General features: G+C 47.2%; 1 protein-coding gene across 3 annotated transcripts in view; it reads right to left on the bottom strand.

Annotated features, from left to right (window-relative positions):
- The window catches only part of CDC42BPB (CDC42 binding protein kinase beta), a 94,332-nt gene extending 81,596 nt beyond the window's left edge, over positions 1-12,736 (bottom strand). For 2 of the 3 annotated variants that reach the window (XM_082761408.1, XM_082761410.1), the window contains exon 1: positions 12,299-12,736. In XM_082761408.1, coding sequence (XP_082617534.1) covers positions 12,299-12,476 — 178 coding nt within the window. In that variant the 5' untranslated portion in view covers positions 12,477-12,736. The remainder of the gene's footprint in view (positions 1-12,298) is intronic. The other variant, XM_082761409.1, reaches the window with a different exon arrangement.
- Between the last annotated feature and the right edge of the window lie 7,005 nt (positions 12,737-19,741).

The raw sequence follows: 19,741 nt of genomic DNA, 5'->3' as shown, positions 1-19,741 counted from the left end.
TAGAGCTCCACAGAGAGCTCTGAAGATGAATTACTGGGGCACATTTGCCAGGGAAGTCTTTGTATTGTTTTCTGCTGTGGCGACCACGCACGCACTCAAAGTAAGAGCCATCAGCACCAATGTGTGATGATACAATCGGCGAGGCCAAGCACGCTTACAGCCATGACATGAGCGTGCGGGGCTGTTTCATAGACATCCCTGCAAGGCAGCTGCTCTAAATGCAAAGAGTAAACAAGAACTACAAATTCCCAGCAATGAAACAGAAGAGGAAATCAAGGGCAAGAGGGGAGGAAGATGACATTTCTCAGCAGTTTTATGCAGCAAGAGCTGGCACAGAAAATGTTATTGTCATTACTTCACTCGTGTCTTTCCCCAGAGTATCTGCACAGTGTGCAGGTACATCCCGGCAGAGAAGCTGTACATTGAAACTGGAACATTGCAAACCACTTCTGTGCATCAAACACGAGCACAGCTGAGAACTGAACCATGGCATCTGAAACAGCCACACAAGACCTTTAAAAGGTTCTTCTAGAAGATTAACACACAGCATCAATTGCTCACGTACATGCACAGCCCCTGCCCCAGAAGGGTAATGGAGCATCACATCGCAGCACGCAGCGCCGTCAGGGAATGCCCCCGACACCCACATAGCGCTGATCGGGATGCCTGCCAGGCTCCCAGGCACTCAGGAGCCACGGGTATTTTGAGAAATCCCGTCATGTTCCTGTGAGCTGGGGAAGATTCCCAGCTGTAAGCAACCAACTCATAAACATGGACATAAGTTCATTGTATGGAAAGTCAAGCATCACTTAGTACACTCCAACACCACTTACGACACACTACTAATAAAGGAATCAGTTCTTGTTTTCTGTCTCCTTTACACATTGTTATCCTTCCCACCAACAGTACTTACCGTGCTATTTTCCGTACAGTGATATGATTTTAACACTGAAGCTGTTATTGTGGGTTTTGGTTTGCTGATGCACTACCACTGAGAGTATCGGCACTGAAAAACATATTTTAAGTCCAACTTCATGCAAGTTTTACAGGTTTTTATTTTACAAAGGAAAACTAAAACAAGGGGACATCTTTACAGCTTTAAGGTGGATTTCATCCTGTTGTTAGCTTGGTCAGATAGAAGAATACGACAGACAGATCCCTTTGATACAGCTCTCACAGCCAGCAGAACAGCTAAACCTGTAATCTTCATGCCCACGTAGGGCTCGCAGGCTTCTCATAGCTACACGCGACAAGACTTTAAAATCCTTTAGCTGCTATCAAGACTAACAGCTAGACATAAGGAAACCGTACTCTCAGAAAAGCAATTGACATAAAACATAGGTTCAAAGTTCTTAAAACCTGTTCTGGTAACTCTGTTCCAGGAACAAGGAAGCTGTTCCTTTTATTAAGTAAATGGCAGAACACCACAGACAAAAATTAGTTCAGTTTCTCATCATTTACAAGCCTAAAATTTAGTTAAAAGTTTGTCAATACTTGTATTCAGTCTACATGGTAAAAAGCCAACCCATCATGGTAAACACTTTAAATTACAAAAAAAAAAATGAATGGTACATTCATACAAGTTGTTTGAACTACTTTATCTGCCAACAACAACAAAAAAAAGGATTTCATTTATTTCTGTTTTCATTCTGAAAGGCCTGAAGAACAACTCTTTTGTGTTCAAGCAGCCATGATGTTAAATAAATTTACTAATGTGGGGGAAAAAATAAATCAGTAATACAGAACTGGGATAATTTTAGCTTGGAAGGGACCTCTGGAGAGCCGAGTCCAGCCCCCTACTCAGAAGCGAGGTAACGTCAAAGTTCAGGCGGGTTGCTCAGAGCCTGGTCCAGCTGTGGGTTGGGGACCTTGTAGGATGGGGGCTCTGCCAGCTCTCCAGGTCCCTGTCCAAAGCCCATCCAGCTGCTGGGGGAATGCCCCTGTCCACAGCTGTGCTCCCAGGGGTCTGTCTCCTCATCCTCCCTCCTCCTGGGGGCTGGATGCCCTTTCTCCAGGCTCACCCACCCCGGGTCTCGCAGCCTTTCTGTGCACATCGTGTGTTTTGAGCCCCAGCTTTCTCCAAGACTCGAGTTTGCTCATGTGTTTTCTGTGTTGGGAAGCCCAGAAGTAGCCACAGCAGTCCCCAGCTGGCCTCACAAGTGCTGTAAAGGGAACAACCACTTCCCTCAACCTCCTGGCACAGTCCAGCACAGAGGCAGCCCCCGTTCCTGCAGCGATGCACCACTGCCTGTCTCAGCTCAGTGTTTACCAGGATCTCCAGACCTTTTTCTGCAAGGCTGCTCCCCGGCTGGTCGTTCCCCAGCTTTTACAGTTCTGCAGTGTGAGACTTTGTGCCTGCACTGAACTTTGTGAGGTTCACAGGGTGAAGGAAAAATAACTCTGGTATGCAAATGGCTAAGTATAGAGAATGTAATCTCTGCCATCCCCACCCTCCAGAAGGGCCTGAAACATTAAACAAAACCTTTGCCATGTTTAATGCTACCTGCGAGAACAGGAAGCTTGTAACCGCAGTACCTGCAGCTCTGATTCTGTCCAAGTCCACCAGGACACTTCTGCTCCAGGCGTGAGCCACTCAGGTACACGTGCACTTTTAACGTTGAAGGTAATCCCTGCAAGGCACTTTCCTAAGAGCACTGAAAGATTCTCCACTGCTAAAAATATTTTTAATGAATTCCCCCACTGTCAGTGTTTTGCTTTTTTTTGTTTGTTTGTTTGTTTTTAAACTTTTAGAGTTCACATCACACGCAGTCAATGTCAGGGTGCACACAAGCTGCTTATTTCCAGCCATGGGTATAGACACGAGTGGGTCGAGCCTTGCTGGCACAGCACTACGCCCAACCCAGTCAATCCTGCCGCCTCTCAAGACGAAGCACAGAGCCACAGCCACAGCTCAGTTGCCTTAATAACCAGTAAAAGCTTCTAAGAGCAAGATGAAGACAGTCCGTGGGCCTCACACTGTCTCCAGTGAGGCATCTCCACTGCACACTGCCTTGTATGATCTTATCTGAAGTACCCAGGCAGCAGAAACCACAGTTTGAAAACAATTCGATATTGTCAGTATTCCAAACTTAAATTTGGACTGAGTGTCCGGGAAACCCAAGGCTGAGCTTACTAGCAATGCAAATCTTCACTTACGTAAGAAGAAAAAACTGAACTCCTCTGTGCAGCAACACCACAGCATGCTGCTAAGACATTTTCCTAGTTAAGGCTGGTCTGGAAGGAAAGGTTTTGTGCTTCTTTCCTGTGACACAAGAGGCTAACTTATCTGCAGCTTCCCAGGAAGCCTGTTCCGAAAGATGATACGCTGTCAATTCAGGAAAAACACCATATTAGTCATAAAAAGATGGAAAGATCACCTACCATGAACTCTAGCCTTTGCCCCTGTTTTATAACCCAACAGCCAGTGGCTGCCAGCTAGCAGTTATTTCTTTAGGACCTTCAGATCACTTTTAGCCATTTGCACGTGTAATTTGTTCTCCTCCCTGCCCCCTGTAATAAGTCAAATCGGGTGAGGTTCTGAATCACAACAGCAGAGCTTCCTTTTTTGGGTGAGTAACTGGAGAGGGCTCCAGGGCAGCAAAGTCATCCTAAAAGGAACCACTGATAGGGCACGGTGAGCTCCCACCCTTGCCTTAAAGAACTGTGAGCGAAAAAACAGAATCCAAACAGAAATTACACTCCCATCTTATTGACACAGTTCAAATGATGGCACACTACGTAACAGCAACCCCATTCCTTTATTTAAAGTCTTCAACACATCCATCTTCCTCAGGAATACACAAAAAAATGCCCATGCTACTCCTCTTCGGCTCCAGTCCCGGAGCAGCCAGGAGCCTGCAGAGCACGCACCATACGTGTCCATCCCCTGGCACAAATGCCAGACCAGGAGAGTATCGCCAGCAGGCACAAAATTTAGGGCTGGTGCAGAACGACTGACCCTATGACAAGAAGAGCTCAATTTAAAGCTTCCCCTTGCATCCTAAAAAGCAAACCCTTGGGAACATATTTCAAAATGCTAATAGGATCTCGTGCCTGAAGTCACCCTCCTGCTGTTTCTACTCTGCCTTAATTACAGGAAAATAAGGGACACTCGGAGCGCTCCGGCTCTCAGCACTGATAATCCAAGTCACACGGCAGCAAGAGAACCGGGGGCACACGGAAAAGCTCCACGAAGAAGCCAACTTTGGGGAAAGAACGTGCAAAATTTAGAAAGGAGAAGTCATGCTGTAACAGCAGGGCAAATTTGAAGCTGTACAGGTAACAAAGACATAAAAACACATCCTGTCACGGCTGCTGTACTTTGAGGAAAGTTACACATAAAGGGCATGGATCCACATCCTTCAACCTACGCAGTCCCAATACTGCCAGAACAGCTGCCTTAAGGCTGACTTCCACGTATAAACTTACGTGAGTTTAAGACTGGTTTCATCTTCGTTATTATTTTATCTTTCATTGAAATTTGTGATGGGAACTGGAACAAAATAGCCCATGTTTAAGTTGGATTAAATATCCAGACAGATTTTTTTTTTTATAGACTTTTCTAAAAATGCCAGATATGCATCTCTCCCTAAACTGACATAAATACATTTCAAGTTGGACTTCACAGAGCAACCGTCGTTGCTTATTTTTATGTGGGAGAACGGTTAGAAATGTGAAAAGAATTTGGAATATATCTGGAACTGACCCTGCTTCTGAGCAGTTCTCTTGGCTGTTTTGGGAAAGGCAGCTAAATATATTCGGTCCTTAGTGGCACTGCAGGAAGGCAAGGTAAGGACAGCATCTCAGCCTTCATTAATGCACACCTGATGAACGAACTCCACACATTTTTATTATCCAATGCTCAGTGAAGACACCCCCACCATATCCCAAAGCTCAGACTTTTAGAGAGGCTGGGCGTCCAGAGGCACTATCACGTTTGCAGCTTTAGGCCATGGTTCAGTAACCACAGGTTGCAGCCCTAAGACCCTGATGACAAGAACGGCAGAAATTAAGATCTCAGGCACTCGAGGGTGCCTAAGGCCTCAACTGGCACAGAGGGATGTACACGTTAAGCTGAGTGCACCCTAAGTATATCTACAGACACGATTACTGAGCTCTATGCAAAATCAGGGCTTAAGAAAACAGCGTGCAGCTTCCTACTGCAGAAAGCTGTAGTCATTGCAGGGAACAAAGGTCCTTATAAATAAAAGCTTGCACTCTGGCGATCTGCATACGCTGGTGAAAAAATTGAGTGGAAGATTTTAGTATTAGGAGACAGTTAAAAAGAACAGATCACGTTGAGCCACAGACCAAATGCACTTGGAAATTCTTAGACCTCAAAAAGCTTTTTAAATCAAGTCACCTTTTTTTTTTTTTTTTTAATGCTACAGCTTCAGTCAGATGTATTAGTAAGTGTGATACAAGCTCTTTGGCAACTACATCAAGACTGGATTGGAATTCTCAAGTGAACCTTGCAAAAGACTTAGAAAACGAACCTCAATTCCGTTTGAAGCATTATCAAGGCAAGAATCTAGTAAAAAGCTTTAAGAAGTCCTTTCCACTTTCCCAAACAAACTTGCTCGTGGTTCATCACCCTATTCATCTTTTCCGACACGGGTAAGTTACTCTGAATCCCGGGCACTATACGCAGTTAACGGCTCTGATACATTCGCAATTGCTTGGGGAAGTCTTACAAGTCTTCCTTTTGGTAACAGCCACCCAACAGCTTGCATGAACCACCTCAAGTTGCAAGCAAGGAGCAAAATGCAAGCCTCCTAAGTGTGAAGGACCTACAGCAGTTTAACATTCCCACCTGATCTCGGCTATAGATCAGCACTTCTGGAAACCAATGCATTAAAACATATCCATAAAGCAGAATCAACTTGCTAAAAAAAGCCAACGAAACGAGTCTCTTCAGTTCTGACTCACAGCTGAAGCCATTTGTTTCTCGTAGGTGTAAAAGCAACTGACTCACTCTCCCATGTGAATTATTTGGAAGAAAAAAGGTTGGTTCAGCTTCAGATGATAAGGGCTCGCTGCGCTGAATGTGCTGACTAAACCACCACCCGAGCAGTTTCTCCGCACCGAGAGCGCAAAACCGGTGCCAGCCACAGGAGTTTTAATGATGCAAATGAAATATTTCTTGGCAAAATATTTTAGCTTAATATTACCTGCAAAAAGGAATTGCAACTGATTTTCATCTTTCTCAATGAAACAGTTCTGAGAAATGTTGAATGTAAGGATGCTTATGAAACCCGACTTCTGCGCTCTGTGTGTTGCCATGTAAGACGAGTGAGAAAGCACAGGCTGCACATCCTCCCCATGAAGACAGATTTAGCAATGACTTACCTACCTCGTCCTGACTTTTCAACAGAATCTAACTAGAAAATAGGTCACAGCCTTCAACAAAGGACAATTCCTCAAGCCCTCGGTAGACGGCTGCTCGTTACTAGCAACTTTATCCATCCCCAGGACAAAAGCAACGCTGACTTCCTTCTATGGGACAAAAGAGCAGCTCTGCCCAGGATGGCTGTCGTTTCAACAGCTCATGCCAATGTGCGTCCCAGCCTCCAAACCACACTACTTTCACGCTGTCAAAACACGCCTTCAGCATCCAATGCCAGCGTCTCACGGAATAAAATAGGACAGAAAAAGTCATCAGAAGATATTCTAAAGATATTCTACCCAATCTAAAAATTGCAGATTAGAAGAGATGCACTGTAACATCGTGCACACAGCAGCAAGCTTTGAACCTCAGGCCTTCAGATCACTAGCCCTGACTACAACGCTAGCAAAGCTAACGTGGCAGTTTTTGCTGCTCTACCATGAATTAATCCTAACCTCCATTTTGTAAAGGAAAAGAAACTGTTTACTCGACAGCAGAGACCGCTGGAAATCAGGGCTCGGCGATCATGCCAGCGCGTGCCTGCCAGCTGACCGTCAAAGGCTTCCTTACCCAGGCGATCCCGGCTGCAGCGCCCCATCTCCGACCACAGGAAAGCCTTCGGGGAACAGGAAAGGGCTCCAGCTGCATCCACACTGCAGTGTGCACAAAGGAACCGTGGCCACCACCACCACTGGCCTTTCCAGAACCTCTGCAAGGCAGCTGTAGCTTCGCTCTGCCCCAACGGGCCCTCACCCACGCCCTCGTGCTGCTACCTCCAGCACAAGGGGCCACAACGGCTTTGTTGGTCCCACGGAAGAAGAGGGACTTGGGCCACAGACTGAAATTCAGACTTCTCGGCCATCAGCTATCTTCCTACCCAAGCAAGCTGACCTTCTGGTGCCCAGGAGGCTTATCAGAGGCTGCACAGCTCCTGCTGGCAGAGGCTAGGAGAGGCTGGGGTCACCTCCTGGCTTTCTTTCTGCGTTTGCTGCAGATGGGGGTGTGGGGAGAAGCGGTCAAGAGAACGAGAGAGGAATTTAAACCAACAGATCTCAAGTCAAGAAGCACACCGTGTTCTTAACTGATACCTTTTCCTGGTATAACCCAAATATGCCATAGAAAAGATCTTCATAAGCAGTGCTCAAAGTCTGACAGCTCTCATAAGGTCATCTCAAAACACTTCAGGACAGCTTCTGCCTCCCCTGCTAGCACCACATCAGCCACACGTTGTGCCCTCACCCTTACCCAGGGCATTTTCCCATACATCAGTGTCTGCGGCAGTCAGAGGACTACATCTACCCCGCAGCAAGCTTCAAAGCTGCTCTAATCGTAGGCTGAGGAAGCGTGAATTTTCCTCCGGTCCACATCCACACACCTGAATACAACCGCCTTCAAGCTGAGAGAACAGGCTCCAAGCTCCTCTGACACAAAGTCCGCTCCACGAGCCTCTCACTTCACCCATTAAATGTCACCGTGCCTCCCTTAGCGGAGCTGGGAGGAGAAGGAAAGCCCAGTCCCAGCCTCCTGGCTTAGCCCCCACCAGCAGCGAGGCGCAGAACTTGACGCACCAGTCCCTGCAGCGACCCGAGGCCGTGAATCACAGCCCCAGCAGCACGGCAGCACCCTTCTGGTCATCCCTCCCGTCAGCTTCCCACCTGTGGCCCAGCCCCAAACGTAAGAGGCACGCACCCAAAAGCGGCAGCTTGAGGCTGGGCTAGAGAGGTTGCTCTGAGTGTGCTGCACGCACGTTTTCCCCCCGAGCAGGAGCACGCTGCTGTTAGGGCAGCACCCGCTGCCTGCCTGTTCCACCAGGCTGTCTTCAAGGGCTTGGCAGCAGGTGCCCAGCTGGCCTCCTCCTGCTAATCGTCCGCAGTCCTCTTTGTTTTCCCCGCAGCTTCAGGCCCCCTCCAAGTCAGTTCTTCTGGGGAAAAACAAACAAACAAGCAAAAACAAGGCCAAACCAACAGCAGCAACACAGAGAAAAATAAAACAAAAGCAGAACAGCAGCCTCAGAGGGCAGCAACCTCGCACCGAGCGGGGCTGCAGAAGGCCAACATGCCTTAGCAGCAGGAGCAGCCCACGGGGGCACCCCGTGTACCCATTTTGGGGAGAACAAACACTGCCTTTCACATCAGGCTACTCTGACACGGGCTTGGAGGTGATCTCACAGGGAAAGCTGGCCGGTGCACAGTCCAGGAGCGAGACAAGGCCGGGCGAGCCACGTGGGGATGCGTGCCGTCCTGCCCTGCGCCAGCGGCACGGAACACAGCCAGGGGAAACAAAGGCTGGGGCGAGAGGCTGTGCGGCACCAAGAGCTCTCGGAATACAAATAAGGCCCGTTCCTGTTAGACACTGCGCCGAACACGCTTGCCTACCCGCTGCAAACCGTGACAGAAGCTGCTGGGGAACGGAGCAGCCGGTTGTGCCAGTCCCGGCTGGCTGGGAGCAAGGGGCAGCGAGCAGCAGCCACAGCCCGCTGAGATAACTCCTGCAAAACAAGGTGATGTCAGATGAGCACCAACGCCGTGCTGAGAGCCCTGGGAGCAGCCATCCTGGGGCTCCCGTACAGCCGGCGTTGGATTAGGAAAGACTGAGATCCCTCAGCACGAGGGAAGAACGGGCTCCGTGCAGAGGAACACGCTGTGCCTGAAAGCCACGGGGCAGGTGATGCGTCTCCTGAGAGACCCCAGGAGATGCAGGAGACCTGAGCTGTGCCAGCTCACCACCCCCACAGCTCTCCTCGCCACGCAGAACAGGGAAAGGGGTGCACTGGCTGCAGGAAAAGTCCCTCAGAAGGATGCTCAGCAGCACACAGACCTCACCACTTGCAGCTCCTGAGCACCAGCGCGCAGTGTGATCCACCAGGGAAGCCCAAAGGCCACACAAACCCTCCTCTGTGCTTGCTGACAGTCTCAGGTAGTCCTCACCAGCGGGTCTGGGCAGCTTCAGCCAAGGAAATAGGGCCACAGGCTTGTAGGGCCACGCAGGTGGCTTTATGGGCTTCCCAGGGCACCGTGAGCCTGCCCAGACCCAGTGCCTCCCAGGATGCCAGCCCCACCGGGCTACGAGGACCTGCAGAGATGATCAAGGAATTTGGCCCCAGAGGCATGAGGGCAGCAGCAGGCCAGCTTCACCGAGGACTTTCAGAGGGGAACGAGGAAGCAGAGCTAGAATAAACAGGGCTGGCTGTGCGGATTCCTCATCAGCTCTCACTCCAGAAGCAGCACACGCAGCAACAGCTTAAATGACACCACGCGCAGATCTGGCGAATTCGTGCTGAACATGTAAGACACGGGGCTGCCGTGAGAGACTGGGAGTCAGCTCCCAGCAAGAACACCGAGCGGCGTTTCAGTATCTATTATACAAACAATACAGCAGCGAGGCCTTACTCAACAGGAGTTATAAACACGAGGAACTGGAAGAAAATGACTTTCAAAACCCTCGCTTGTAGCTCAGCTCGCTCTTCTTCCGAGATACGCGGCATGAAAATATGCGCGTTATACTTCTGGTACAGGGGAAAAAAAACTCTAGGATATTCAAAGCTCTGCTCGCCATGGGAAAGCAACAACTGCCAAGGTTAAAATGGCAGATTCTTCCTACATTGCTGAAGAGATGGAAGCCACAAGCTGCCCCTGGGCAAACGGCCACACCCTGCGCTCCTCTCTGGTTAGCAAATAGGAAGAAGATTGGGAAGAAACAAGCCCGTGGCAGGACTGCCAGGGAGCAGCAGCCAGGTTTACAGGACAGAAGCAATGAGATTGATCACCCAGGGCTCCCCGGGCTCTGCTCGAGGTGCAGAGCTGCTGCAGGTGTTGACCAGAAGCTGGCACAAGGCTCACGGGATGAACGTGGGGCTTGGTTCCAGACTCCCCTCTCCCAGCCACCAGCTCCAGGAGCCGAGCAGCGCTGTGCTGCCCTCAGAGAAGAGCGGTCCCCAGGCCCAGCAGCCGCACTCCACGCCCTAACATCTCCTCTGCATCCCCGCAGCCAGGATAAAAAACCTCTGCCTCACCTACCCGTGCCTGAACTCGGCTTCCTCTTGGCAGCCAGGAGTGCAAACAATTCCACTTAACCATTTGGGGGGAATTCTGCACGTCTGATGCCTCGTGCCCAGTTTTAAGCCCAGAATAGCACAGGGCTGCTTGTTAGACTGCTCGGTTTAATTCACCCTTCATACCTACGCGGCTGATTTCCATTGTGGGCGCTAAGTCTCCATTTTGTCAGAAGGAAATTCCTCCTGTCTCCCGTCGATAAAGAAACACGCTAATCTTCAAAGTATTTGCCAAATATTTAGCTGCACTCTCATGCTGCCACAGACACATAACAGCGCGCAGAACCTGTGCACATCAATCCGGCCTGTCTCCTAACAGAGAAGCAGGCTGTAATTAGCACTGCACATCATGACATGAGGAAGATTAGCGTGTTTGGCATGATAGCTTCCTTATTAGCTGGAGGCAGAACCAAGTTCCTTGTCAGTGGAACCATACTGTGAGGGCATTAGGACACAGATAAAAGGTGTCTCCTCGTTGCCATTGACTTGCTTGCAACAGCTTGAAGGAAAGGGAGGAACACACGGGATGGCCTTTAATTGCTTTTAAGGGCATTCCTCGCTGATGGAACCCAAATACACAGCAGTGCAGATTTAGGCCCATCCCCTTACCTCGGAGAGACTGGATTATAAACTTTTATCCCCACTCTGCAGCACCAGATGGTAGCTCACATACATTTCAATTATTTATTGAATAGGCACTTTGTTATACTAGGGTAATCCCACGCTGCAGAGAGAGCTGCACACTGTTTTCATTGCGAGATATACTTTTCACCAAGTCAGTAACCTTTTCACATTCAATGAACACAATAAATAGGATTTGGAAAAGCAATTTTATAAACAATTAGATAATTGGACTCTCCATCACACGGAAAATGACAACACAGGAATCAAGCTGTAAGACCCAGCCACCAACAGTGCTACAGGAAAAGCGAACCACTCTTTGGCCTGCCCCAAATCCTGCCCTTGAGTTTTACCCTAAAAGTAGCACCGTGCCCTGCTCCAACACGGTTTATAGCCCTTAGATGCTCGCTCGTTCAATCGACCAGCTCAAAAACAAGTTCAAAACCAGCCTGCACTTTGCAGGAGACGTACAAAGCTCCCCCAACAAAACAAATAATCGATGCTCCCCTGGCTGCAGCCTTGCAGGGCAGATGTGATCGAGTGGTTAATTATTCAGTTGGCAATCGCATTACTGACGTCAATAGAAGAGTCCAGGAAGTGAATCCTCTTAGTTTGTTAGTGTGACACAAAGAGTGGTGGTCCCCACAGAAATTAAGGAGAACCAGCTGTCCCTCCCTCCCGGTGCTGTGGCCGGCAGGACCACGACACACATTTGCATCTCCTGAAGCGAATCGCCCTTCCCCCTCCCGCAGGAAATCCTTTGTGCTTTTTTTTTGTTGTTTGTTTCTTTTTATTATTATTATTTTTTTTTTTCTTACCAGATATCCTTAAGAGCCCAATTAGCCGTACAGCCACGGAACAGCTGACGAACGGGACACCGCGCTCGTGAGCGAGGCTCTCTCCTCCCAGCTCTCGCTCCACGGGGCAATCCAGCCACCTTCACCGTGCATTATGCCTCCCAGCCTCCCCAGCTGAACAAACCACGGCCCGATTGAGCACGAACTGATCACAGCAAGCACCGGGGGGGGGGGCTCCCCGCAGCCAGCAGGCCAGCTTCCACCCTCAGCCTCACCCCCAGAGCCCACAGCACCATGGACATAGGGTATATTGAGGGGGGGGGGGGGTGTATATAAGGGGCGAGGCCCAGCCCTGCCGTGAGGGGCTGTGGAGGCCCAGCACCCCCGGGGGGGGACCCTCCCCTCTCTCCTCTCCCCTCAGCCTCCCCCCGGCGCCGGGCTCACCCCACTCGAGGAAGTCGGAGACGTATCGGTCCCTGCGGAGCGGCGAGTCGCGGCTGCACTCGGCGTAGACGCCGACCAGGAGGTCGAGCAGGGTCTCCACGCTCAGCACGCTGTCGTGGCGCTGCGGCCCGTCCAGCACCAGCTGCTCCAGCCGCTTCAGCCGCACCTTGGCCGACATGGTGCCGAGCCGCCCGGCGTCCCCCCCTCACACACACACACACACCCCACACACACACAGACGGGGCCCGGCCGTGTCTCCTCAGCTCAGCTCAGCCCCGCCGCCTCCGCCTCCTCCTCACGGCCGCGCCGGGGCCGAGCGGCTCCTTCCGCGGGCTCCGCCTCAGGCGCGGCCGCTCCATGGGCCGCGCCCCGGCCGCTCCCGCTCCGGCCTCGCCCCGGCGGCGGGAAGGGAAGGGCCGCGCCCGCTCGGCAATCTCCGGCGGCGCTCGGCAATCTCCGGAGGTGCTCGGCAATCTCCGGCGCCGCTCGACTCCGCTCGGCAATCTCCGGCGCCGCTCGGCTCCTCCCCGGACACGCCCCGAGCGCGGCGCACGGAGGGAAGGGAGGGGAGGGAGGGGAGGGAGGGGAGGGAGGGGAGGGAGGGGGGACTGGGCCCTGCGCCGCGCCGTAGCTGGGGTGGGGGTGTCCGGGCTTTGGGTTCGTCCCCGCAGATTCGCCACGGGGTTAAAGGGGCTGCGCAGCACTTTCGCCACGCCGTGGCATGGTGCTGGAGGGATTTTAAAGGGGGTCCCCCCACTGCTGGGGGGCTGCGGGGGTCTGGGGGGTGAGCTGGGCTCTGCCAGGCTACAGCTTCCCCCAGGGGGCAGCTGCTGCCCCACTGGGCTGGTGTCACCCCATGGGGTCCATCCCTGGGGTCACCCCTGGTGTCCATCCCTGATGTTATCCCCCTGGTGTCACCCCCTGGTGTCACCCCTCTTGTCACCAGGCAGCTCTGGCAGCCCCCGTGCCTTGCTGGTGGTTGAGGCAGCAGGGTGAGCACAGACCTGTGTGTTAGCAACTGCTCGTGCTCACCTGAAGGAGCTGGGTGCAAGGCTCTCAAGCTTTATGAAGTGCCTTTTTTTTTTTTTTTTTTTTTTTTTTTAATATGTACATATATATATATATATATATATATATATATTGCATTTCAATTTATTCTGAGAACTGTTCTCTCTGGAGATTGCAGCACCTCCAGGCAAGATGCTGAATAGCGTGATGGGAGTTTACCTCTCTAGGAATGTGGCCGGTCAGGTCCCGATGCAAAACTACACTGGGAAGGATGCCTCTGCTTAGCTCGTCTCCCCGGGTGATTAGATGGAGCGAGGTGTGCTGAAAATCATACAATCATTAAGGCTGGAGGAGACCTCCAAGATCATCTGGTCCAACCATCCCCCTGCCACCAATGTCACCCGCTAAACCATGTCCCTAAGCACCACGTCCAACCTCTCCTGAAACACCTCAAGGGATGGTGACTCCACCACCTCCCTGGGCAACCTGTTCTGATGCCTCATTGCTCTTTCTCAGAAGAAAGGTCTCCTCATTTCCATCCTGAAATCATCACATGGAGATGGGAGGCAGCTCTGCGCTGGGTCTGCCAGAGCTAGCAAACCTCCTGCCTCCAGGAGCTGGAGCTGGGCAGGAGTTTGCATAGTAGAAGTTGCAGTTGCTGGCATTCTTCATGGTCAGAAACTGATGTGTGAGGTTGTTGAAAGACCCAAATGATCTCGACCATCACCTTGAGGGTCAGCCCCAGCCAGTGCTTCATCCAGGGAGCTGCCCTTTTCAAAAGTTCAGGAGCACAGCCAGACAGAGCTAGACAGAGCATTACGGAGCAGAAGGTATTGCTGCCAACATGACAGAGGTCCAGCAGGTGACTATGGAAATACTGTTTTCAGGAGCTGTTGCCCCTCAGGCATGTCTGATATTTCTTTGACACTGAATACCTATTGTATCTGAAAGCTATTTGGGTCATAATAACAGCATGCTGTGCATTTGGACCTACTACCTGGATCAAAAAGGTATAGGCATGTTGGGACTTGTTAATTCTAAAAAATGCAGTTCAGTAGAGGATACTGTGAATCATTGTTTTTTCACTGAGAACATATAATTTTAAAACAAAGAAAAGCCACAGTGGATTAAAAAAAAAAATTACAGCATATTCTTTCACAAGTTTTCACTGTTCTCCCTCTATGTTTCTCCCTGGTTACAGTTGTTTCACCTGACCTCAAACTGTTTAATATCATAGATGCATTAATTTGCAGGATTCTTAGCATATTAATAATCCTTTTTTTTTTTTTTTCTTTTTTCTTTTTTTTTTTTCCTGGTGTTACTGTTTTATTTAAAATGAGAGTTTAGCATTTTCCACTTATTACCACTTTGGAGACTCATTTTTGGACAGCTTATCAGGGTAATGGAGCAGAGTTCTAAAGATCCAGTAGTTTGTTACAATAATACAAGAGAAAGTTATCTGTTTTTTCCCCTTCTTATCTGTTCCTGCAGATGGTGATTATCACAACCTTCTTCAGCAAGAAAGAGTGTATAAAGGAAACTGCAGCCCGATGAAGACAGAGCTGTTCTCTGCCTACCAGTCCTCTTGGTCTGCTCTACATTAGCAGGATTCAGGGATTTCAAGAACTATTCCTGACTTACACCGACCACTGACGAATCAGGTCCTATGCTGGGAAGACAGCAGATGGATGGCAGATGATATTGAAGCCTGCTTTAACAACTATGGAAGGTTTAGTGTATAGAACCCACATGTGAAAAGGTATTTGAGTGGTACCGTAGTTATTTCAGAATTAGCTGAAAGATTTCAAAAAATCTTGTGAAGGGTTACAAGTTTTGTGTATTGTAAACAAAGCTGGATTTTCACAGCAAGGTTTGCAGTTGCAAAAAAACTACCTAGCTGAAAAGTGACTTTTGGTATACTTATTAAAAATGTATGTAAGCTTGAAAATGTAGCTGAAGGTATTCTACTTCTGTTACTCATGTGTGCCAACTCCATATACTAAAAATAAGTGTGATCTGGCTAAAATGAATTAAATGATCCATCTTACTGGTTCCTTTTTCCTATGGTATATTTTAGTGGAAAAATACAGCCCCCTTTTCTGGAACTGTTCTGATTTTTAAGATCCTCTTTTTTTTTTTTTTTTTTCTTTTTTTTTTTTCTTTTTTTTTTTCTGGTTAGACAAAATGTAAGCAAAAGAGTTCTCACATATATTTTCTGAAATCGTTGCAGATTTGCAGAACTGAAGGAAAAAAGTCCATATGGCTACCAAAAAGTTCCTTCAGAACTAATCAACTTAAGTCTCTTTCCTCTCCTTTTTTTTTTTTTTTTTTTTTTTTTTCTTTTTTTCTTTTTTTCTTTTTTTTTTTCTTTTTGGCTGTTCTCCAGGTAACTTAGTAACTACTAGAGGGAGAAATTCTGTTACAGAATTTTGACGGCAACAGGAAATAGCTGTGTCACTGCTTTATGACTTCAGGAAAATCCACCCACAGATCAGTTTGGAATTGAGAAGAATAAAGAAATAGGGAAGTCTACAGACAGAAATTGCAAATATTTCTCATTAAAAATTAAGGCCTTCATGCTAAAAAAAAAAAAAAAAAAAAAAAAAGTGAAGGCATCACAAATACCTACTTTGTCACATTCAGACAGAATTCTAGGTAAAGAGGAAAAAATATCAAGTTGCAAACTTTATTTGCTTTTTATTTCAATCGTTTTTACATTAATTAGCAAAGGGGAGATTCTGAACAGCTAGAAAACCTAGCTAGAAGACGTAAATATATTCTACTCATTAAGAAAATTAGATGGAATTTCTCGCTGAGAGAGAAGCTTACTAATGTGAGGCAAGAGAGTTTTCCAAGGATTCAGAATACAAAATAAAATTAAATTGAAATCATAGAAAGCTCATAGTAATAAAATTTCAAAAGTAGAATATAAGAAAGAGTTAAATCTGACTAAGAACAACATGACTGGTTTATTTCTTCTTGTTATCGTAGAGTTTCCTTCCTGGAATTATTTTTTAGGAAACTGTCACCTTTCCATCACTGTTTGTATTTGGCAATACTCTAAAAAATTCCTTATTGCCAAAAGCAGTGTGAATCTACAGCTGTCATCCAGACTGGGAGCCAAAAATAATCTATCAGTGGGGGCTGTCTTTGATGACATTTCATCATGTGAGCCTGAGCACTGAGGTAAGATACTCGATATTAAAAACAACAGCTAAGTCGCCATTGGAGACTGTGTGGGGTTAGTGATGGTGAGAAGTGAGCACAAGATTTCTCAAGGCGAAGTCTCTTGGTAGGATGACGGATGCTAGAACTCTGCTTCATCTTCCAGGGAGCTCTGTCTGCTTCAGCTCACTGCTAATGGACTAGTTTAGCAAGGGGATTTCACAGATGCTCTTGTCTTCGCACATGATGATGAGTGAAGTGGGAGGAAAGAAAGGGAAGTTGCTCATGAAGAAGTGCTGGGAAGAGCTGAGAGTCTGTTCGTTTCCAATTTTCACTAAAATGCTTTCTCATAACAATAATAAAAAAAAAAATAGCAGCAAAGCCATTTGGCAGGCCACCTTCTACTAAGTGCATTCTGCCATTAAGTGCATTTGCTGGCAGTGCTTCTGCTTTGCTCTTCTACATACCTAGAATTCAGTCATAGTATAACACAATATTTTGAAGTGAAGGTGAGGCGCACCAATCTCACCTAAGATTTTGCACTTGGTGGGTGCTTTCTTAAAGAGAAAAAAAAAATAAAGAAGAAAAAAATCCTTGGATGTATTGGTAGATTCTTTTAGGGATACATCACTTCTGCCTGGTTTGCTTTGATGGATTTAATGAGCAAGAAGCTGTCACAGGCTCAGAAACCATACAAACCTGTCACTTCTTCCAGTCTAGATGCAGCAGGTTCCCAAACATATTTTTTCCTCCTCGATATTTTTTCTTGCTCATATTGTTTTCTTTCTTGGTAATTTATGTCTATTTAAAGTTCAGCTGAAAGAAGGGAACTTGCCTCCCTGCTGCTATTTCAGGAAACCATCATGGGTATTGATCAGTATGTTTCCTAATTACAGGCAGTTTAATACAAGGAGCCTGAAATGGATCACATCAAATTAACCAGCTTCTCATTCCATTCACGTCATGAGAGTAGCATTAACTGAAGTGGGCAGCTGTTTCCATCAAAATCATTATGAGGCCACTTGTTCTTTTTTTTTTCTTTCTTTTTTTTTTTTTTTTTTTTTTTTTTTTTTTCCAGAATTTGTCTGAAAATGACTGAAGTGTCAGGGAATTGCAGTTTTAGATGAGGTCATTGTTGCGGACATCTGGAACAGAATGTCATCACCGCATTGAGGCAACACAACAGCTCAATTTTATTTCAGTTCTGATTTCAAGTCCACAATATCCCAAGAAAAGCAATGGCTCCATGATCTAGTCTGCTTAGGCACGTGATAATGTTGAAAGACTGGCAAAACAAAACAAAAACCAGTTAGACTCATGCTACTTCAGGGATCTTCAAAGGAGGTGGAAGCAGTAGGGATGATAAAAAACAACAACAACAACAACAAGTACTTGTCAACAATTACAACATCTTGCAAGTAGCAGCACCACGTTTTGCTATCTGTATAGTTGCCATTTTTGTCATTTAATAGTATTGTGTTACTGCAACCTCACATCTGCCAGACTCAGTCAGATCAATCTTTGTTTGAAGTGTGAAAAGCATCATGTTGCTAGAGGCAATTTTTTGCGCCTGAGTAGATGCTGTACCAAGATTATCCTGTTTTGTTTTGTGGGTTTTTATTTAATGATTTATTTTGCTAGATACACTGGCACCATGGTTCAGCCAAGCACAAAGTAGTATTGTTCCTCATGGAGAATAAGAGGAATTTTAGGTGATATATGCAAAAAGGAAATGTGATCCTTTTTCTTAGCTAATCTGTAGGATTAGTTCCCTTGGGTTGCTGAGAGTAGCAGTGTTTTCCATATTGCATTTTAAATTAATGTTGCATTTTATTATTTTATTTTTTTAATGTCTTGAGAGGAATGACTGTAGGAAAAAAAAAAAAAAAAACAAACTTCTTCAGTCTGTCTTCTCTTCTGTACCTTTAAAAATCTGTCATTGACTTTAATAGCAGTGTTCCCATGGAGATAAGCACAACTAAATCTACCTACAAGGAAAAGAACTAGTCTGCTTTGAATGAAATATTTTTGCATTTTAAGTAACGTTACTTTAGTACATACTTCATTCTTCTATGACAGAGTGCTCTTTGATTTTCAGAAAATGTATAATCAAAGTAATAATAATAATAATAATAATAATAATAATAATAATAATAATAATAATAATAAAGTGAATTCTACTGTATTCTCTTCCCTGGTTCCCTCTCCACAATGGAGAATCCATAGATAATCTTTTATTTTTTTGGTAATGAGAAGTTGAAATCAGAAAAAAAAAAAAACACGGATTCCAATCTGTTTTATAAGAGGCAGAGCATAAATAGCATTCAGGAAAAAAATACAGTTATACAATGTCCAAAAAGCAGCAGGAGATAGTGTGCAGAAAACACTTCTACTTCTTCGGTAATGGTGACCTGGCAAACCACCTTTGGCTGCTGGTGTTTTATTATGAATTTCCAGGCACTGTTCAGAAAGGCAGAGGTGGGACCAAAATGGCTTCAATTTATTCACAGTATCCTGGGGCAGTGAATAAAATAACTGTACTATCTTCAGTATCAAATACCCTGAAAGGCATCTCTGGGTAAATCTCACTTTCCTGTTCAATAGAGCCTCTTCCAAAAACAAAATGACTTTTTTTCTGACAATGTGCGAAAAAGACATTTTGCTCCTATTCATTTGCTCTAACAAAGCATTCACCCCAGCTGTAGGCTGATCCTAGCTGCACCATTACAGGCTGGATTTACACCAATGCTGCTACCTTTGGCTTCTGGCTTACCTGGTGTTCACAAAGCTGTGCGGAAGCCCCCCATCTCACACATTATGCCAGCAGTTTCCACAATTTCTAGCAATATTGACAGTGATTCAGAAAAGACCCAAACTTTGTAGCACCGCAGGTGAATGTGAGTGCTGGCCTGGCCTGACTGCCCTCCTCACAGCTGCCTCCTCACAGGGAGTGGTGATGAGCTGCTCATCCTCTGGTAGATGCTGGTGGCACCCAGTGGGACTCTGCAGGGTCTATGGGTGTCACACTGCCTTCCGAAATGGAGGAGAAGGGGAGACTAAAAGTCAGGAGAGACCCTGAAGAGCTGGACACGCACCAGCTAATTCGGGTTGGGGGTTGTGTGGCAGCTGGTGGTGCTTGTGGGAGTGCATTCACCCCCTCCCAGAACAAGTAGCAGCCAGCTTTGCTCACTAACTTTGGCAAAGGAGAAGGAAAGGACAACTTCTAGTTCTGCACTGGCCTCCAGCTGGCTCTGCAGTCATCAGCCCTCA

This window comes from Aythya marila (genome assembly GCF_965140915.1).
Source record: "Aythya marila genome assembly, chromosome: 5".
Lineage (NCBI taxonomy): Eukaryota > Metazoa > Chordata > Aves > Anseriformes > Anatidae > Aythya > Aythya marila.
The sequence above is the reverse complement of the archived record's forward strand: the minus strand, read 5'-3'. Positions and strand labels throughout refer to the sequence as shown.